This window comes from Pongo pygmaeus, chromosome 2 (assembly GCF_028885625.2).
Source record: "Pongo pygmaeus isolate AG05252 chromosome 2, NHGRI_mPonPyg2-v2.0_pri, whole genome shotgun sequence".
NCBI classification, from domain to species: Eukaryota; Metazoa; Chordata; class Mammalia; order Primates; family Hominidae; genus Pongo; species Pongo pygmaeus.
In genome coordinates this window covers 65031889-65053558 of record NC_085930.1, presented here as the reverse complement: position 1 = coordinate 65053558, position 21670 = coordinate 65031889, and the positions used below count along the sequence as shown (strand labels likewise).

The 21670-nt window shown below is 50.1% G+C and overlaps 1 protein-coding gene across 5 annotated transcripts in view; it reads left to right on the top strand.

Annotated features, from left to right (window-relative positions):
• The window catches only part of CAND2 (cullin associated and neddylation dissociated 2 (putative)), a 38187-nt gene extending 17466 nt beyond the window's left edge, over positions 1-20721 (top strand). For 4 of the 5 annotated variants that reach the window (XM_054480321.2, XM_054480324.2, XM_063661709.1 and 1 more), the window contains 8 exons: positions 803-1095; positions 1525-1666; positions 2033-3535; positions 5756-5851; positions 11384-11553; positions 13351-13515; positions 17330-17506; positions 19676-20721. In XM_054480321.2, coding sequence (XP_054336296.1) covers positions 803-1095; positions 1525-1666; positions 2033-3535; positions 5756-5851; positions 11384-11553; positions 13351-13515; positions 17330-17506; positions 19676-19903 — 2774 coding nt within the window. In that variant the 3' untranslated portion in view covers positions 19904-20721. The remainder of the gene's footprint in view (positions 1-802; positions 1096-1524; positions 1667-2032; positions 3536-5755; positions 5852-11383; positions 11554-13350; positions 13516-17329; positions 17507-19675) is intronic. The other variant, XM_054480323.2, reaches the window with a different exon arrangement.
• The last annotated feature ends 949 nt before the right edge of the window (positions 20722-21670 follow it).

The following is a 21670-nucleotide window of genomic DNA, read 5'->3' as shown; positions in this document are numbered from 1 at the left end:
GGCTGGGCCTCGTGGGCCTGAATCTCAGCTCTGCTGTTCCTCGCTGTGTGCCCTGAGAGTCTCACCCCCTCTGAGCCTTAGTCTTGTCGTCTGTAAAATGGGGCTTGGCAGTACCTTCACTTTTGAGATGATGGTAAAGACTGCACGAGCCCTTGACTTTCAGGGAGATTGTCGGGTAGAAAGCCACACAAACCCAGCATTTCCTCTTTATTAGTCCTGCCTGGAAGCCTTTGGAATCAGGACCCTTGAGAGGCAGAGATCGGGGGGAGAAGAGGCCAAAGGGAGGCTCTGTCCCTTCTCCCTTCTGGAGTCCCAGTAAACGAAACATCACATAGCCAAACCTGACGCCAAAAGATGAGTTTTGTGCCCTAAATTGATTCTCCAAGTCTACATGAAGACTTGGAAGTCTGTTTTTTCTATGGTACAGTCCAGACAATTAAGGGTCTGGAGGCAGAGGGAGGACCTTAGTTTAACTCCAAGTATTTCTTTAACTTGGGGCAAGCCACTTCCTCTCTCTAAACCCCAGTTTCCTCATCTCTATAATGGGGAAATAATCCCTGTCTCAAAAGGTCTTCATGAAGCTAAAATAAGATTATGGGTTTGACATGCTTAGTCCCATCCATAGCACACAGTAGATGCCCATTAAAAGGTAGAGAATGTTCCCCATAGGGTATCTATAAATGCTGATCATCAAAAGGTGAAGCACAGTGCCCGGCTCTCTCTCCTCCCCATCCCTTCTCCCCCGAGCCACAGACCTGTCCTGGGAGATGAGGGTTCCATGTGTGTCTTGTTCCTGCCCCAGAGAGTGAAGACGAGTACAGCGATGACGATGACATGAGCTGGAAGGTGCGCCGGGCAGCTGCCAAGTGCATCGCAGCCTTGATCAGCTCTCGGCCTGACCTGCTGTCTGATTTCCACTGTACCCTGGCACCTGTGCTCATCTGCCGCTTCAAAGAACGCGAGGAGAATGTCAAGGCTGATGTCTTCACTGCTTACATCGTGCTGCTGCGGCAAACACGGCCCCCGAAGGGATGGCTGGAGGCCATGGAGGAACCCACCCAGCCCGGCAGCAACCTCCATATGCTACGTGGACAGGTGGGCATGTCTTCAACTCCACCCCTACCCCCGATTTGCCTACCCGGCCACTCACCGTTAGTGTCCCTGGACTTGGAAACTCACCTGGGGAGAACATCCAGCCGTGGAAGGGAAGGGGTCCCCGGGGTAGGGGGCAGGAGCCAGCCAGGCTTCTGGAGTGTAGTAGTGACAGCCAGCCTGCCTGAGTGACCTTGAGCAAGTTGCTTGGTCTCTCTGTACCTGTAAAATGGATGCAGGAAATTTGCCTGCTCTCCAGCGGTCTGTGTGCAGTCACCAAAAGCCTGGCACAGAGTGAGGGACGAGTGCTTGGGAGATATCTCGATGCCGACATCCTCCCTGGGGATGTGCTTGGCAAAGCCTCCTGGTAGTGGGCAGGTGGGGAGGTTTCTTGGGTGGTCCCTGACCTTGACTTCCCCCTCCTGCCCACAGGTGCCTCTCGTGGTCAAGGCCCTGCAGCGGCAGCTTAAAGATCGGAGCGTCAGAGCCCGCCAGGGATGCTTCAGCCTCCTCACTGAGCTGGCGGGTGTCCTCCCCGGCAGCCTGGCCGAGCATATGCCTGTGCTGGTATCAGGTAGGCTGGACTGCAACCAAGTATCTGCTGTTCTGGGCCACTTCCAGAACGCAGACCCCACCCCTGAGTTGAGCCCCCAATTCCTGAGAGAGTCTGGGACCCAGTCCCAGGCTCGGTCCCTGGTCAAGAGTCTCCAGTGGCCTCCCACTACCAGCTGTGAGAACAAGGCCAGTTCCAGTGAGTTCCCTGGACATGTTTCCCTCAGCTCTGGCCACTGGTCAGCGCTGACTTCTTGGAAGCTTCTGCAGAAGAGTTTAGGTGCTTCAGTCCAGCTCAGGCACCTGTAGGTACCCCAGCCTTGCTTCCAGAGAGGGCCGTGTTGCATCAGAGGCAGTGGCCTTCATAACCTTTGCATTCACCCTGCAGGCATCATCTTCTCGCTGGTCGACCGCTCCAGCTCCTCCACCATCCGGATGGATGCCCTGGCCTTCTTGCAGGGGCTGCTGGGCACCGAACCAGCTGAGGCCTTCCACCCACACTTGCCTACCCTCCTGCCACCTGTGATGGCCTGTGTGGCTGACCCTTTCTACAAGATTGCAGCGGAGGCCCTGGTGGTGCTACAGGAGCTGGTGCGGGCCCTGTGGCCGCTGGAAAGGCCGCGGATACTGGATCCTGAGCCATATGTTGGAGAGATGTCTGCAGTCACCCTGGCGCGACTCCGTGCCACTGACCTGGACCAGGAGGTGAAGGAGCGGGCCATTTCCTGCATGGGCCACCTTGTAGGCCACCTGGGTGACCGGCTTGGGGATGACCTGGAGCCCACGTTACTGCTCCTCCTGGATCGCCTGCGGAATGAGATCACCCGGCTGCCCGCCGTCAAGGCACTTACGCTGGTGGCCGTATCCCCACTACAGCTTGACCTACAGCCCATCCTAGCCGAGGCACTGCCCATTCTGGCCTCATTCCTGCGGAAGAACCAGCGGGCTTTGCGACTGGCCACACTGGCAGCCCTGGACGCCCTGGCCCAGAGCCAGGGCCTCAGCCTCCCACCGTCTGCCGTGCAGGCCGTGCTGGCTGAGCTGCCTGCCCTGGTCAACGAGAGTGACATGCATGTGGCCCAGCTGGCTGTGGACTTCCTTGCCACAGTGACCCAGACCCAGCCAGCCTCTTTGGTGGAGGTCAGCGGCCCTGTGCTCTCAGAGCTGCTGCGGCTGCTGCATTCGCCCCTGTTGCCAGCCGGGGTTCTGGCAGCCGCTGAAGGCTTCCTGCAGGCCCTGGTGGGGAGCCGTCCCCCGTGTGTGGACTATGCCAAACTCATCAGCCTGCTCACTGCGCCTGTTTATGAGCAGGCTGTGGATGGTGGGCCTGGCCTGCACAAGCAGGTGTTCCACTCATTGGCCCGGTGTGTGGCAGCCCTCTCAGCTGCCTGTCCCCAAGAGGCAGCAAGCACAGCCAATCGCCTGGTCTGCGATGCCAGGTCGCCCCACTCCAGCACGGGGGTCAAGGTCCTGGCATTCTTGTCGCTGGCTGAGGTGGGTCAGGTGGCTGGGCCAGGCCCCCAGCGGGAGCTGAAAGCGGTGCTCCTGGAAGCTTTGGGGTCACCCAGTGAGGATGTGAGGGCTGCAGCCTCGTATGCACTGGGCCGCGTGGGTGCTGGCAGCCTGCCCGACTTCCTGCCCTTCCTGCTGGAGCAGATTGAGGCTGAGCCCCGACGACAGTACCTGCTGCTGCACTCACTCAGGGAGGCCCTGGGGGCCGCCCAGCCTGACCGCCTGAAGCCCTACGCCGAGGACATCTGGGCCTTGCTGTTCCAGCGCTGCGAGGGCGCTGAGGAGGGCACCCGGGGGGTGGTGGCCGAGTGCATTGGGAAGCTGGTCCTTGTGAACCCTTCGTTCCTTCTGCCCCGCTTGCAGAAGCAACTTGCTGCAGGTAGGCACACAGGTGTGGGCAAGGCAGCCCACCTTGGAGGTGGGCAATTTGCCACTGAGCATCCAGGCAGCTGGGGCAGAGTGAGCTATTTCAAGTCACTGGGTACAAGAATCACGGTATCTATGCAACAGAGGCAAGGAAGCTACAGAGGAACACACAGTGATACCTGAGACTTAAAGGCTTCCTCCTATGGGACTGTGGGATAGAAGGGACAGAGTCCTTGATAGGTCCCTACAACAAATACACTTAAAAATCTCATGATGTTGGCTAGGCATGGTGGCACATGTCTGTAATCCCAGCACTTTTGGAGGCTGAGGGGGGTGGATCACTTGAGCCTGGGAGTTTGAGACCAGCCTGGGCAACATGGTGAGACCCTGCATCTACCAAAAAAAAAAAAAAAAAAAAAACCTCATGATGACAACTTCATAATCCTTGATGTGGACAGTAGCTCAGTGCTCCACACAGAGGTCAACAAAAACAGTTTTCCCAGTAGCCGTAGACTGCAGCCTGCAGAGGGTCAGCTCTTTTCGGCTAGCCTGAGCCAAGAGCAGACGTCAGTATAGACGGGGACAGGCTGACATGCCCCTGAGGCTTGGAGAGGGCTGGGCAAGAACCAGGGGGGGCAGGCGTTGTGGCTTGTCATGTTGTGGCACACCAGGTATCTTAGCTTCAAGAGGTGGAAAGCAGGCAGGTAGGGTCATTGGGCTCCTAGGAAAGTGAGAGTTCCCAGAATGAAAGACCAGTGGGCTTCGAGCTGGCCAGCTGGCCCCTTACAGAACCAGTGGATGCTCTGGTTGAAAGAATGCAGGTACAGTGTTTGGTAAGCTATGTGGTACCTATAGTAATTAATACTGAGTAAATCGAGAGCTGCTGTTGTTACTAGGTATGTTAGTGATTTCAGTTAAGGCCTTTTTGGGTTGCTGGGCTCGTAAGAAGCAGTTGTCTGGCCTCATGACTGGATGGAAGAACATTGTTGAGGACACTGTCTATTACGTCACACAAAGAACCTTGAGAGACGAGAGTCTTAAGATGCGGAGGAGCCCTGCTTTGCCTAAACACCTATTTGTTTCTGTCCCACGTGCACTGTTGAACCAGCCACCCGGTCACATTTCCTTTTTAGCACCAACTGCTGGGAAGCTTAGAGCCAGATGAGTGGTCTGCTTCTAGTAGGTTCCTGGGACTTCTTATTGATGCTCTTTGTACATCTTCCTGCTAGTCTCCTTCTCACCTCCCTGCCTTCAGTCGTCCTTGGCCTTGTTCTTGTTTTCAGTTCACTTAATCTTACTCTATTGTGCCTCTCTTCATCAGCCACCCTAAATCTTCCTGGGAGCCAGTCAGGCTGGCAAGAGAAAGAGGTAAAAGCTAAAAGTCTGAATTCAGTAACTCTTCCATTCATCATGCCTTAGCACCAAATGGTAAACTTTTCCTCGAGGCTGAACGTAAAGTCTGTGGGGTGGAAACACCTTAGCCCATTCACTGCATTGTGCTGGGGGTTGGGCGGGAGGCAAGGGGGGCGAGCCACTGAGGAGAGATTCAGAGGCAGGTGGAGCATCCACCCGTCCACCCATTTGTTTCCTTCATTAAAGGAATGTACTTCCCCTCTTTATTGGGCTTTTCTACTCAAAGCAAGCAGCAAAGCACAAGTAAGCGAGCTCTCCGTGACCGAGCCTGGAGATGATCCAAGTTCTGTTAGGCCCCCCTGACCGCCAGCCAGAACGCAGCCCCAGGAAGAGGGGCCCAGCCAGGAATTCTGGATCTGCTGTGTGGCCTTAGACATGAACTTAACCTCTCTGAGTCTCTCCTCATGTGTCAAAGAGATGATTTTTATTGGTGATTTTATTGGTTCTTTTAATACTACTTTATTATTAATTAATAGGATCATTGTTAGGACTAATTGAGATAACATGTCTGAAAAATCCCAAGGCCTGAGGGAAGGTCTTTGTTGGAGCAGTTCCTGTCTTGGTTATTGGTTCCCTGTTTGCAGCCTGTGGTGTGGTTACCTGAGCACTGGTAGTCCTACTGTTTCAGCTGCAGCAGGAAGAATTGAGAGGAGATTCAAGGCTGCCAAGGGAAATGGTAGAATCCACTTTCCCAGAGATGGGGAGGGGGTACAGTTCTGTCTTCCAGGGTAGCAGGGGGAGGAGCCTCAGCGCCTTCTGATCTGTGAGCATCTAGGATTGGCCCCTGCCCCTCACTAACTCACCTCTTCTTGTCCTGCAGGTCGGCCACACACCCGGAGCACCGTCATCACAGCGGTCAAGTTCCTCATCTCGGACCAGCCCCATCCCATTGACCCCCTCCTGAAGAACTTCATCGGTGAGCACCTCCCTCCTGCCCCCCCCCCACCTTGTTCAGTGCCCCCACCCAGTCCTTGAGCTTGGGCTGATGTTTCCTACCCAATAGCCAAGGGCAGTGGGAGATCCGGGAGGTGTGCCCATGATGGGCAGCAGGGCCTGGCCCTCCAGTTAAAAGGCCTGGGTTCACATCCCTGCCTTCCTACTGCCACTCAATCATGGGTGGGCCTGGCATGCCCATCACACCTCTAAGCCTCGCTTTCCTCATCTGTCAAATGGGCGTGAGAAACTCTTATTATCTGCATCTTCTAGAGTTGTCCTGGAGGCCCATGGGCAACTGAGGGAGAAGATGCTTCGTCAACATATAGACTCTTGGGAATGGAAAACCATCAGCCTCTCAAATGCCTTAGCTTTTACGGGCCCCAAAGTGGGGCAGGGAAGAGCGTTCCCCCCCTGCCCCCCCGCCCCACCCGCCCACTAGGATCACCCTCTGTCTGAGGGGCCTTCTGGCCTGAGTAGCCCAAGCAGCCTTCACTGGGAGGAGAGGAACTGAGGCCTCCCTCTGGGGCTCAGCAGGACCACTGGGTTTTTCCTAGGAAGGCAGAGCCCTCACCCCTTCAGAGCTTGGAGCCTGCAGCCCCTCACTGGGCCACACAGGAGTCTCAGCCCACATCTAGGCAGGGCAGCCCAGTAGAGAGAGGTTTTGGAGCTCACCTGCCTCAGGTTCGAATCCTGGCCCTGCCATTCCCTGGCTGTGTGAGTGTGGACAAGTCTTCTCATCCTCAGCTATAAAATAAGGGTGCTGGGCCAGGTGCGGTGGCTCACGCCTGTAATCCCAGCACTTTGGAGGACGAGGCAGGTGGATCACCTGAGGTCAGGAGTTCAAGACCAGCCTGGCCAACATGGTGAAACCCCGTCTCTACTAAAAATACAAAAATGAGCTGGGCGTGGTGGCAGGCACCTGTAATCCCAGCTACTCTGGAGGCTGAGGCAGGAGAATCACTTGATCCCGGGAGGCGAAGGCTGCAGTGAGCAGAGATTGCACCACTACACTCCAGCCTGGGCGACAGAGCAAGACTCTGTCTCAAAAAAAAAAAAAAAAAAAATTAGTTGGGCATGGTGGTGGGCACCTGTAATCTCAGCTGTTCGAGAGACTGAGGCATGAGAATTGCTTGAACCCGGGAGGCAGAGGTTGCAGTGAGCCAAGATTGTACCATTGCACTCTAGTCTGGGCAACAAGAGCGAAACTCCGTCTCAAAAAAAAAAAAAAAAAAAAAAAATGGTTGTGCTGATACTCATCTGCCGGGGGCCTGTTATGTGGGACCAAGGGGTCAGCAGATGTGACCATGTTCTGCACTGGAGAACTTGTGCAGAAGCTCTAGCAATGTCATTGGCATCAACTTTGTCCCTTGCCCTAATGCAGTGGGCACATGCCCCACACCCCGGCCTGATTTCCTCCATCATAACAGAGCTGCCCTTGGCTGGCACCACCAGCGACCTTCACCTAGGGGTTCTGGCTTGCTTTAAAACATTTGAACTGGTTTTTGAGCTCTCACTGTTTATCAGGCACCACACTAGGCCCTTTAATATACCTCATCCCAGTGGATGCTCACAGCTCCCTGCATGTAGGACTGCTCCATTTTACATGTGAGGAAACTAACTCTCAGAGTGGGGATGTGAACTCGGGTCTTGCCAGTTCCCCACAGCTATGTTCTCACAGAGAACGGGGAACCTGGGAGCCAGTACGGCACCATCAAAGAGGCCCAGAAGAGGCTGCTGGCTCTGAGCTTGCATCCTTGCTCTGCTGGGAGCCTTCCTGCCCTTCCCAGTGCATCACATCAGGGGCACGTGGAGGTGGCTGTCCCCTGGCTGGCGATGGTAACTTTGATCACCCACCGCCAGGGTTTCTCTCCACTCTAAAATTACTCTTTTTTTCCTTTGGAATGAATATGAATTTTTGAGTACATAAAATAAGTAGTTTATGTAAACATCCTTTTTCTCATCAACTTTTTTGCCCACTAGGTTTAGCATCCACGGTTGTTTCTTGCCTGAGTCAGTGATTACTGTGATATTTGCCAAATGGTGACTTTCTAGTTCCATTATTCTTTCTGTAGTTATAAGTTTGCATTCTACTGTCTGGAAGAAGTTTTTCTTCTCTCCCATTTATTTATTTATTCATCAATTTATTTGTCATTAGAGACTCATGGCTTCTTCCCACTTCATTCCGTGGGCTATATTACTGTCTTTATTTAATTTTGATGTTCAAAATTGTCTCAGATTTAGCCATTGGGAGCCCTTCAAGCTGGTTCCTATTTTCTATTGACATGTTTCCATCTCTCTTTTTTTTTTTTTTTTTTGAGAGAGTCTCACTCTGTCACCCAGGCTGGAAGGCAATGGCACAATCATGCCTTACTGCAACCCTTGCTTCTCAGGCTCAAGCAATCCTCCCACTTGAGCCTCCCAAGTAGCTGGGATTACAGATGTGCGCCAGCCACCACACCTAGCTACTTTTTAAGTTTTTTGTTATAAAAACAGGGTTTTGCTATGTTGCCCAGGCTGGTCTTGAACTCCTAGGCTTAAGTGATCCACTCACCTTAGCCTCCCAAAGTGCTGGGATTCCAGACATGAGCCCCTGTGCCCAGCCTCCATCATTCTCTTAAGTATATCCTTGCTTTTGGCACGATGAGATGCTCCAGATTCATTGCGAACCTCTCCTGCCCCAGTCCTGGAATCAGCCATTTCTCCAAGGAGTCCTGATTCCTTTTAGTGGAGAATGGTATTTTGAATCCAAGATCTGGACACTAGATGAGCCTGTTGCCATTGGGGCCTCATTGCTTCTAGGCCCTCTCAGCAGACAGAACTAGGAAATGCGTGTCTATACGCAGAGACACAAACGCGCACGTATATACATGTGCTTCCAGATGCATACTCATGCACATCTTTCTTTGTCACTCCTTCTTTCCCTCCCTGCCTCTCTTTCTCTCCTTCTTTCTCCTCTCTGTTTTCTACCTACCTACCTACCTATTTTGAAAACCTTGAGTTCATAGCTGCTTCCTATTGCAGTCTAGTCCCCTTTCCATCTGTATCTCTTTTCTCTTACGGTAAGAAACCCAGCTCCCATTATCTACAAGATATTTATTTTCTTAATCCTGAAATACACAGAAAGTAGTCTGAGAATTGCTGACTCTTATCTCTCTGAAAATTCATACTTGTGTGTAGTTTTTTTGTCTTTCGCTAGAGGGCAGCTAGTCAAAATACTCGAAGTGGCTTGGTTTGTTTTCTCCTTCATAAGCTGGGTGGTTATGTGGATCATTTTAAATACAGTTTATTTTTTTATTTTTTATTTTTTATTTTTATTTTTTGCCGGGGGAGATGGGTACGGTGGTTCACTCCTGTAATCCCAGCACTTTGGGAGGCTGAGGCAGGAGGATCACCTGAGGTCAGGAGTTCCAGACCAGCCTGGCAAAACCCCATCTCTACCAAAAAATATAAAAATTAGCCGGGTGTAGGCCGGGCGCGGTGGCTCACGCCTGTAATCTCAGCACTTTGGGAGGCCAAGGCAGGCGGATCAGAAGGTCAGGAGATTGAGACCATCCTGGCTAACACGGTGAAACCCCGTCTCTACTAAAAATACAAAAAAATTGGCCGGGCATGCTGGTGGGCGCCTGTAGTCCCAGCTACTCAGAAGGCTGAGGCAGGAGAATGACGTGAACCTGGGAGGCGGATGGAGCTTGCAGTGAGCCGAGATTGCGCCACTGCACTCCAGCCTGGGCCACAGAGCGAGACTCCATCTCAAAAAAATAAATAAATAAATAAAAGCCCGGTGTGGTGGCACATGCCTATGATCCCAGCTACCTGGGAGGCTGAGGCATGAGAATCGCTTGAACCCGGGAGATGGAGGTTGCAGTGAGCTGAGATTGTGCCACTGTACTCCATCCTGGGCGACAGAGCAAGACTGTCTTTTGACTCAAACAAAAACATAATAAATAAATGCAGTTTTTTGCATTTTGGTTTTATTTTTAGGGATTCCCCCATCCTTGATTTTATTTTTTTATTAAGTATATAAAACATTAACAATTCTAAAATGTTTATAATGGCTGGGCGTAGTGGCTTATGCCTGTAATCCCAACACCTTGGGAGGCTGAGGCAGGAGGATCACTTGAGTCCAGGAGTTCGAGACCAGCCTGGGCAACATAGTGAGACCCCCATCTCTAAAAAAAATTTTTTTTTTTCCAAACCAACATGGCACATGTATACCTATGTAACAAACCTGCACGTTGTGCATATGTACCCTAGAACTTAAAGTATAATAAAAAAAATATTTTTTAAGTTTAAACTCTATATCATAGTTTATTTTCTGCTACTATAACAGAATACTACAGATTGGGTAGTTTATAAACAAGAGAAATTTATTCCTCACAGTTGTGGAGACTGGGAGGTCCAAAAACATGGCACCAGCATCTGGTGAAGGCCATCCCATGGTGGAAGGAAGGGCAGAAGTGAGCATGGGAGACAGAGAGACGAGAGGGGGGCTGAGCTTCTCCTTTAACAGGAGCTGCCTCCCATGATCACTGACCCACTCCTGTAGTGACGGCATTAATCCATGCGTCAGGGCCTCACCCTCATGACCTAATCACCTGTCAATACTATTACCATGGCAATTAAGTTTCAACATGAGTTTTGGTGGGACATTCAAATCATAGCACTGTACAAGTCTGGGCGCGGTGGCTTATGCCTGTAATCTCAGCACTTTGGGTGGCTGAGGTGGTGGATCACTTGAGGTCAGGAGTTTGAGACCAGCCTGGCCAACATGGTGAAACCCTGTCTCTACTAAAAATACAAAAATTAGCCGGGCATGGTGGTTCGTGCCTGTAATCCCAGGTACTTGGGAGGCTGAGGCAGGAGAATCGCTTGAACCTGAGAGGTGGAGGTTGCAGTGTGCTGAGATCATGCCACTGCACTCCAGCCTGGGCAACAGAGTGAGACTCTGTCTCAACAACAAAACGAAACAAAAACAAATCATGGCACTGTACAAAAAGGAGTATCCTGAGAAATGCTGGCGACTCTGTATAAGTTTCTTCACCTCTCTGATCTTTAAGAGCCTCACCTATAATATCAAGTTAACATTCACAGAGTCCATGCTCTGTGCCAGGCACTCTGCTATGTGCTTTTAATGCATTACCACATTAAAAAAATTTTTTTCTTTTTTTTTTCAAGATAATGCTGAGGCACCACATTTTAAATTCTAAAAACAGTCCTATAGCATAGGTTCTGTTATGACTCCCATTTTACAGATGAGGACATTGAGGCTCTCCAAGGTCCTACAGTTAATTGGTAGAGCTGGAATGGAAGCCACATCAGCCTCAAGCCCACATTCTTATCTGGCCTTTGAAGGGTTGTTTGTGCCTGACACAAAGTAGATGCTCACCACACCCAGCTTACCCCCATTCAGCCAGTTCTGCACATGCACAGTAACCAGATGGCCAGGGTGGTGAGGGAGGTGACTTTGTGCTTTGGCTGTGCATCCCCCACACCTCTCATGTTCTTCTGCCAGGAGAGTTCATGGAGAGCCTGCAGGACCCAGACCTGAACGTGCGCCGTGCGACTCTGGCTTTCTTCAACTCAGCTGTGCACAACAAGCCCTCGCTAGTCCGGGACCTGCTGGATGACATCCTGCCCCTCCTCTACCAGGAGACAAAGATCCGGCGGGACCTCATCCGAGAGGTGTGGAGCAGAGCTGGGGACCCAGGGGAAGCTGGGGGTGATGCCACCTTTCATGCCTCACTGTTAGGGCATTATTATCTCATCAGAGCAGGTGCTGGGGCCACATGGCCTGGGTCAAGTCCTGCCCTGACTCCGAGCTGTGGGACCCCAGCCGGGGCAACCTGATCCTCTCTGAGCCTTAGTTTCTCCTCATGAGCACATGAGGGTGCTAATTGTGTCTGTGTCGTAGGGTTGCTGCAACAATTTGGTGACTGAGGTCCTGTAAGTGTTTAGAACCACCACAGGCACACAGCTGGTGCTCAGTAAATGTTGATGTTTGGCAGGTGTTCACTGAGCATCTGCACTGAGCCCAAGCATCTGCACTGTGCCAGGACTCAGAGTTGGACCTGATTTCTGCCACCAAGGAGCTCATCATGGCCCCCTAAAGGACAGAGATGCCCACTCTGCTGATTACAGACTGCCCCCTCCTTACAATGGTTCAACTTTACAGTGGTGTAAAAGCAGTAGCGTTCAGCAGGCTCCTCACCTTATGATGGGATTGCCCCTGGAAACCAACTTACGATGGACCTATTGTGATGTAATCCCATCATACACCAAGGAGCAGCTGCGTTTAACTTAGAGCCCACCTGGTAAAGTAAGGCTTCAAGGGGCAGAGGTTAAAGGTGATTTAATAAGTTTCAGCTGTGAATTACTAGCAGCTTTGAGGCCCTTTAAGCTGGGTTTTGAAGGGTGAAAAGGTGTTTACCATTAAAACAGGGCTTCATGGTTGAAAGCTTCAGAAAGACCTGGGTGTCTTTTTTGTTGTTTTTTTGAGACAGGGTCTTGCTGTGTCACCTAGGCTGGAGTGCAGTGGCACAATCACAGCTCACTGCAGCCTCGACCTCCTGAGCTCAAGCGATCCTCCCACCTCAGCCTCCTGAGTAGCTGGGACTACAGGCGTCTACCACCACACCCAGCTAATTTTTTGTATTTTTTTGTAGAGATGGAGTTTTGCCATGTTGCCCAGACTGGTCTCAAATTCCTCCTGCCTTGGCCTCTCAAAGTGCTAGGAGGACAGCCATCATGCCCAACCTACCTGGGTTTGAAATTCCAGTTCAGCCACTTACAAGCAGTGTATCCTTAATTAACCTGTCCAGCTCAGTTAATTAACCTGCCCAACTCAGTTTCCTCATCTGTTAAATGAGATCAGTAACATTTACTTTTTTTGTTTTTTTGAGATGGAGTCTCGCTCTGTCACCCAGGCTGGAGTGCAGTGGCGCGATCTCAGCTCACTGCAACCTCTGCCTCACTGGTTCAAGCGATTCTTCTGCCTCAGCCACCTGAGTAGCTGGGAGTACAGGCACGTGTCACCACGCCCGGCTAATTTTTTGTATTTTTAGTAAAGGTGAAGTTTCACCATGTTAGCCAGGATGGCCTCAATCTCCTGACTTCATGATCCGCCCGCCTTGGCCTCCCAAAGTGCTGGGATTATAGGCGTGAACCACCATGCCTGGCCAGTAACATTTACTTCTGATGCCGTTTGTGATGCTTGAATGAAACGTCATCCGTCAAGCACTCAGCACATGCCCGCCACTCAGATAGTGCCTGCTCAGTAGATTATAATTGTTCTTATTGCCACTGTTATCACCTGGGGGAAAGGACACTGCAGGCTGAGCAAAGGCATGGAGACTTGAGAGTATAAGGCATGATTTGGGACCGGCATGGAGTGTGGAATAGAGATGTGGGGTTTGTAGCAGAAACTAGAAGAGGTGTCCTTACACCCTGGGGCCATATCACCAACCTTCATCCCTCCTGCAGGTGGAGATGGGGCCCTTTAAACATACAGTGGACGATGGGCTGGACGTGCGGAAGGCGGCCTTTGAGTGCATGTATTCACTGCTTGAGAGCTGCCTGGGCCAGCTGGATATCTGTGAGTTCCTGAACCATGTGGAGGACGGGCTGAAGGACCACTACGACATCCGGGTAAGACCAAGCCCCCTGCCAGATCTATGTGCCCCTGTACCAAGGGATAGTTGGGCACCACTGGGGCCATGCTTGTTTGTCCTTGCTCCCTACTCCAGGCACCCAATGAAAATAGCTGCATTGTTGTTTTCTGATAAGAAAAGGAACCTGTGCCTCAAACACCTTTGGTGGGAGTCTACACTGGGCAGGCTCTTTGGAGGATGGTTTTGCAGCAACCAGAAAAAAAAAAATTGTCCAGGTGTGGTGGCTCATGCCTGTAATCCCAGCACTTTGGGAGGCTGAGGCAGGGTGGCTTGAGCCCAGGAGGTTGAGGCTGCAGTGAAACATGATCGCACCACTGCATTCCAACCTGGGCGACAGAGCGAGACCCTGTCTCAAAAAAAAAAAAAAAAAAATTCCCAGACAAAATTTTTGACCCAGCAGGGCACTTTCAGCTGTGGAATACTAGCAGCATTGAGGAGCGAGCTGCACCTCTTCATGTTGTGACTGAAAGAGCTCCAAGCCCCAATGTTGAGTGGCAAGAGCTAGTTCCAGAAGTTAGGACCATTTTCTTACCAGACGGAGTGAGTCGGGCTGGTGGAGCAGTGGAGAGACTTCGGTTTCTTCAATTTGTATCTTTCTATATCTTTTTTTTAAATGTTAAAGTTTGTTCACATATATAATAGAAATCATTTAATTGTGGTGAAATATTAATAATACAAGTTACTATCTTCAGTAACTTACTATCTGCAAGTGAATTTTTTTTTTTTTTTTTTGAGATAGGGTCTTGCACTGTCGCCCAGGCTGGAGTGCAGTGGCTTGATCTCAGCTCACTGCAACCTCTGCCTCCCAGGTTCAAGTGATTCTCCTGCCTCAGCCTCCCAAGTAGCTGGGACTACAGGTGCCCACCACCACACTCAGCTAAATTTTTTTTGTATTTTTAGCAGAGACAGGGTTTCACCATGTTGGCCAGGCTGGTCTCGAACTCCTGACCTCAAGTAATCTGCCTGTCTTGGCCTCCCAAAGTGCTGGGATTACAGGTGTGAGCCACTGCGCCAGGCTCCATCTTCACTGCTTTTAAGTGCACAGCACAGTGGCAGTAAGCACATTCACATTGCTGTGCAGCCGTCACCACTGTCCATCCCAGAACTCTTTTCTCCTTCTCAAACTGAAATCTGCACCCATTAAACACTATTCTCTATGAATCTGACTACTCTAGGATTCTGCCCTTGTAAGTGGAATCATACAGTATTTGTCCTTTTGTGACCAACTTGTTTCACTTAGTCTGATGTCCTCAAGGTTCATCCATGTTGCAGCATGTCAGAATTTCCCAGTGTTGTATGTACAGACCACCAGTTTGTTTACCCATTCATCCATTGCTGGAAAAATATTTGGGTGTTCCCAGCTTCTGGCTATTATGAGTAATGTGACTGTGAACCTAGGTGTTCCGATATCCTTTGGAATCTTGCCTTCAGTTCTTTTCACTTTACCCAGAAGTGAAATTGCTAGATCATATGGCAATTCTGTGTTTAATGTCTTAAGGAACTGCCATACTACAACTTTATTTTTAAATTTTTATTTATTTGTTTGAGATGGAGTCTCACTTTATTGCCCAGGCTGGAGTGCATTGGTGTGATCTTGGCTCACTGCAACCTCCACCTTCTGGGTTCAAGTGATTCTCCTGCCTCAGCCTCTTGAGTAGCTGGGATTACAGATGCGCACCACCACGCCTGGCTAATTTTTATATTTTTTAGTAGAGACAGGGTTTCACCATGTTGGCTAGGCTGGTCTTGAACTCCTGACCTCAGGTGATCCACCCACCTCGGCCTCCCAAAGTGTTGGGATTACAGGCGTGAGCCACCACGGCCCACCCCATATTACAACTTTAAAAAATATGTACTGTAAGCATGAGTCACTTTTTATAATGAAAAATTAATACAAAGTAATCAAAAGTAACCCATACTTGTTTTAAAAGATTTACACAAGATGAAAGCAAATAAAGAAGCGAGTAATAATCACCCAAAAGCTTCCCCACACCCAGAGAGGCCTGCTGTAAGTCTCAGTGTGTTTCTTGGGATGATGCACATAGACCCTCATTCATTAGTCAACCAGTATTGAGTGAGTGCCAACACGCCAAGGTCAGTGTGAGAGGTGGGGTCCCTGCTCTCAAAGCTGTGGAGATGAGTGTATGAGACCTGTTTTCTAGAAATGGGATCACACACACATGCTGTTTTTTCCCCAACCTTTTAACTTACATTTACTGTATGTTGTTTGCTTTGCTTTTCAATATATATCAGTCCTGTCAAAAGCTGCAGGAGTTCCCATTTCCGTTGCACTCACCGCTACACATATATGTTATTTGCACATTTTCACAATTACAGACAATGCTGCTGTGAACACCCTGGTGCATTACTGTGACCCATGGTGTGATCGGTGGGCTTCTAGGATGGAGTGCATGTTCCTGCTAAAGCATCTGATGCGCGTGGTAAGGCTGCGCCTCCTGCAGCGGGCGTGCCTCTGACCACTCTGGACTTGGAGCTCCCGGGATGCTCCTTCTTGCACTTCCTGTCTGCCTGTGTCCTCCTCGGCTTTATTATTGCTTTAAACTATTGCTTCCTGCCAACCCCCAAGAAAGAGAAAAGAAGAAACGACATAAGTTCTCTGGGGTTCCAGCCCCAAGGTCTTGGTTGAGAAAGGGGGTTGGGTTTTCCAGTGTATGCCATGAGAATTAGTGGAAAATGATGGGGCGCACAAAGCTGAACAGGACTTTCCACCACAGGGTTCTGGGAGGCTCCAGGCGGGAAGGGTGTACTCAGCTTCTGTCATCTGGGTGTGCCTGGTATTGGGCATCTCGTGGGGCTACTGACCTCAGGACACAGAGTGAGGAGTTCTGGTCCGGCCCAAAGCTCCAGCTTGTGGGGATTTTTCCCAGGATCGAGCAAGTCTGTTCCTTCCATCCAGTCTGGCCGTATCCTCTCATGCCTGCCCTCCAGGAGTGCAGGACAGGGCCAAGGCACCAGTGCAGCCTTGGAGCCCACTCTGCTGCCACCCCGTGGGGTGAGGAGGGTGGGTGTGACAGCTGTAGAGCCCACAGCTTTGCGTCATCAAGTCTTCAAGTGAGCCTTTAGAGAGGGAGTCAACACTGCCCAGTTCACAGGGGAGACAGAATCTTGTCTAGTTCAAGGGCACAGGGTCATGGAGGAGCCAAAAGTCATAGCTCCTGAAGTCCAGCACCGCTGCTATTCGCTGCCCTGGGCTGGGCCTCCGCCTTTGCTGTGGGGTGTAGGGGTCAGGGTGTGGAGATGGGTAAGGCATGGGGATTTCAGACAACCAGTCTTTATGCTGTGCAAGGATTCTTTGTGAGGACTTGACTATTTTCAAAAGACATGACAATTATTCTCCTACAGGCTGAATCTAGGCCTGCAGCCGTGTTTAGTTGGTGTCAGAGTTTTTGTTTGGTTTTGAAATCAGGTGTCAACATTTAAAAATTGAGACTTTTTTTTTTTTTACATGAAAATCAGGATTTCTTTTGAAAACAATCCAGTGGCCCCGAGCCACATGTCTGCACTCCCACCTGGCCACAGTCAGCCAGAGCTGCCCCAGCAGCCCCCTTCACTCATCCCCAGCATCTGCCTGACCAGTGGGCATCTGAGCTTTAGAACGACTCCCTCCCTGGTGCTTATCTGATCCTCCTTGGGTAAGCCAAGTGTAGTTGGCAAAGAAAGTGTCACCATTTGAGGAAACAGACCCAGAGAGGGAGAGACTCTGGCAGGACTTCATGGTGGTCTGAACTTGGGCTTCAGGTTTCAGGTGTGGGGCCTCTGCTCTTTCCTAGGGCTGGCTGCTGCTCTTGCTCCTGCACCATTTCACTAAGAACTGTCTCCCGTCTCCTTCCTCTGGGCAGATGCTGACCTTCATTATGCTTGCCCGGCTGGCCACCCTGTGTCCTGCACCTGTCCTGCAGAGGGTGGACCGACTCATTGAGCCACTAAGGGCCACCTGCACTGCCAAGGTAAGTCCCTGGCCCAGCCCTAGCCCAGGACCTGGAGCACCTACTGAGTCCTCAGCCAGTCGTTCAGTTACCCCTTACTGAGCACTTCCTGCAGTGCAGGTGATGTTGTGAAAGTGCTTCATTTAATCATTATCATTGCCCTATAAAGTACCTCTTATTATCATTGTATACACAGGGGAACAGAGGCTTTGAGAGGTTGTTATTGGTCAACGCTACACGGCTAGTAAATTGCAGAGCTGGAATCAGACCCACCTCTGTCTCTTCTTCCATTCATTAAACACTTCCTGGGTGCTGAGCCTCATGGGAGATACTAAAGATATAACATTGAGCCTGATAGGTTCCCTACTGTCTGTCAATCTCTCACCTCCTTGTTGGGAAGCTGGGTCAGATGACTGGTCTAGGGCAAAGCTGCTAGACTGGAGTGCCTGAAGGGTCTGGAGAAGGGATTTGGGGTGGAAGCTCTCATGGAAAGCTGGTGTTGGGAGCAGAGCCTGGCGCACGTAGGTGGTACCTAGTAAATACCTGTTGAATGAAGGAATACATTTGGGTTTTTTAAGGATGGGAATCATTACCAAAAGGAGAGCAGTGTTTTAGGCTGGCACTTAAAGAGGAGAGATACCCATAGAGTGATTTTCAAAAATGAAATCTTCTGTGGATAAAACACTAAAATTGGTAGTTTATTCATAGAAACCTGCCTTGTAAGTTTACATTTTTAACATATGCTTACTATTGAGTCCATCCAAAAAAAAATGCTTCTACAGGGCCAGGCCAGTTTTGACAGTCTCTCATTTCTAGTTTTCTCTGAGCTCTATGGCACCAAGAAAAGTCCCAGTTTTTAAGAGGGGAGGTACATGTGGCACTGCAGTGCCAGAACATTCTTGCAGTGGCAAGAGAAGCTCTGCTCTGAGTTTCCATAAGAGCCACTCATCTGGCCACGCGGAGGATGCTGTCTGTCGGGCACTGGGCTGAGCATGGATACATCCACACCCAGTCCTTACCCATGACTCTGAAATCTACCAAGCTCTGACAACCAAAAGCTTTTTAGGAACCTGTTTGTCACAAAACTTGACTTGAAGTGGCAAGAGGCTGTGATCTTTAATTCTTGTCAGTGTACCACTTTCATATAAGGGACTTAAGCATCTGAGGATTTTGGCATTCGCTGGGATCCTGGAACCAAACTCCCATGGATACTGAGGGACACCTGTACTACTCACATTACTCATGCATGTAGTAGAGTATTCACGTATTTGATTACAGGGTATTGTACAAGACTCCCCTGGGAATGTTATCTGCACAGTATTACCTTTCTAAAACCCAAAATGTCCTGGATTCCAAGCACATCTGGCTCCAGGGGTTTCAGAGAAGGGAGTGTGGACTTGTGTCAAGTTGTTTAATCTTCTTGGCAACTCTTACGAAGAGGCAGCTCTTACTTATAGATGGGGAAATGAGGCTCACAGATGTAGTTACCTGAAGTCACAGCTCTTGGGGGCAGAGCCATTTGAACACAGGACTCTGCAACTCCAATGCCAAGCTGTTACCCACTGCATTGAATTCTTTAGGAAGAGCCCACCATAACAAGGAATTTGAACTTTAGTCCATAAATGGAGGAATTACTGAGCTCCTCTGCCTAAGTGGGAGATGGTGGGAGAAGAGGAAACAGAAACTGCAGGAGGTAGTTTGGGGCGCTTACTCTCCGGCTGTGTCTGTAAAACAGATTGCGGGGCAGGGACTTGGGTGAGGAGGCGGCTGCTAGAAGACCATCGCAGTAATCCATTCATTCAGTCTAGTCATAGGGTGCTAAGAGCTGGTTTTAAGCACAGGGAATATAGGCTGGATCCCTGCAGTCTGTCGGAGGCAAGTATGGGAACACAGTACTTGCCACTGTCAATTAACAAAAAGCGACCACTTAATTGGCTGCCCAGAGGCCCCTCAGGCTGTACTCAAGCTGATTTGAATGGCAAAGAACCTCTGTAGGGAAACTAGCCAGTGCAAAAGCCCAGAGGTGGAGTTAGGAAATAGCTGGTGAGACAGAAGCCTCAGGAGACCTCGCAGCAGGGATTTATGTTGGGGAAGATGACAGGGCAAAGAGGAAGCCAAAGACCAGTGAGGAGGCAGTGGTGCTGGCCAGGCTCAATAAAGGATGGCTGCTTCTGCTGTTTCCTACTTTAGGTCAAAGCTGGTTCTGTGAAGCAGGAGTTTGAAAAGCAAGATGAACTGAAGCGCTCTGCAATGAGGGCAGTGGCTGCCCTGCTGACCATCCCCGAGGTGGGGAAAAGCCCCATCATGGCCGACTTCTCTTCCCAAATCAGATCCAACCCCGAACTTGCTGCCCTCTTTGAAAGCATCCAGAAGGATTCTGCTTCAGCCCCCAGCACAGACTCAATGGAGCTCAGCTAGTCCCCTCAGCACCAAGGTGGGCCCTCGCTTAAGAGAAAGGAGCCCACCCCAAGCCCGAGGCCTCCCCATCCCACCACCGCAGGTCTCTACTTTTGCCCTTCCACCATTTCACTGGGGGCCCTGCCGCTCCTGGTCAGGGCTTACAGTGCCTTCTCCAGGGACCCAACTCAAAGGCCCCCAGCCCAAGCTGTGAGGCTGCCAACAGTTGGGCCCCTTCCTTAACTCAGGACAGTCATCCAAAGAAATAGGGTGAGGAAATTTTCAGTGACTTCACACTGTACCCCTCCATAGTCTGTCTAGTTCCTTCAGAGGGTGTCTCTGCCTCACAAACTAGTAGTATTTAGAAATAGGCTGTGCTGTCACAGCTGTAAAAGGTCAGGAGGCAGCAGACACCACTCTGGTTTCTTCACTGCATTCAGCAATGCCTGAAGTTAGTGCTCAGGCCGGGCGTCCCAAAAGAAAAGATACTTGAGTTATTCACATTTTAAAATTCAAAACGGTTCATTTTTAAGTGGCAGTGATGAATCAGAAATTTGGAAGATACGGGTTTCTTTTTTCCAGGGAGGAGGAATGGGTTGGGTAGGGAACTGGACAGGCTTGGACCTCATGTTTATTTCAAAATACTTACTAGCAAATTGGGCAACAAGGAAGTACACATCTTCCATGCCACCACCCAGGCATAACCAGTTGGTTTGTTTCCTTCTGAGGAAGGTTTCAAATGTGTCTAGTGTTTAGTATTGAGGACAAAGAAATACAAGTGGCAGGCCCAAGTATTTTCTGTGATATCCCAGATTAAATAAAGATTAAATTCTAAGTTACTTTTCTCTACACGACTCGTCTCCAATTGTTAATCGAATCGCCTGAACCCAGGAGGCAGAAGTGCAGTGAGCCAAGATCAAGCCACTGCACTCCAGCAGGGTTGACAGCATGAGTCTCAAAAACAAAATCCCAAAAATGACCAGTTTGTATTATAAATATTTATGACTAGGTTTTGAACAGGAGACAATCTGTAAGATGCCTGTCTACTAGAATGAGACTAGAACTAGAAAAGCTTACACAAGATGCCTGTAATCCCAGTACTTTGGGAGGCTGAAGCAGGACTGCTTGAGCTCAGGAGTTCAAGAGCCTAGGCAACATGGCTAGACCATCTCTACAAAAAAACTTCAAAAACTACCCAGGTGTGGAGGTGTGCATCTGTAGTCCCAGCTACTTGGAAGGCTGAGGTGGGAAGATCACCTGAGCCTGGGGAGGTCAAGGCTGTAGTGAGTGTGCCACTGCACTCCCAGCCTACGTGAGAGGAAGACCCCGTCTCCAGAAAAAATCAGGACCACGTGTCACTAAATTCTGAGTACCACTCAAGAGGCTCAATTCTCACCAGTTAGGTCCCCGCCTTGGCAAAACTGCTGTAACATTATACCTGAAGCAGCAGCTGGTGGGAAGGTTATAGGAGACTGAAAGTGCTTTTCCAATAACCGTGGTGGATTAACTGGAAGAGCAATTTGTACATCATCCTGTTCTTTTTGGACAGAAGTTACAGGATGCAATTTAGGCATCCCATAAGAATCTGTGTAAGAAATTCATCTGGATATTTCCATGCATATCAATTCTCACAAGCATCACATGGAATAACTTGTCACCTAACTTTACAAAAGCAAGGCTAAGAATGACTACTTGTGGCTTGGGAGCCACAAGCTTCTTCAAGTGTCTCAGAACCTACCTGGTGTGAGGGCCAAGTCTGTGCCCCTCTTACCCAGCCTCAACTGGAGA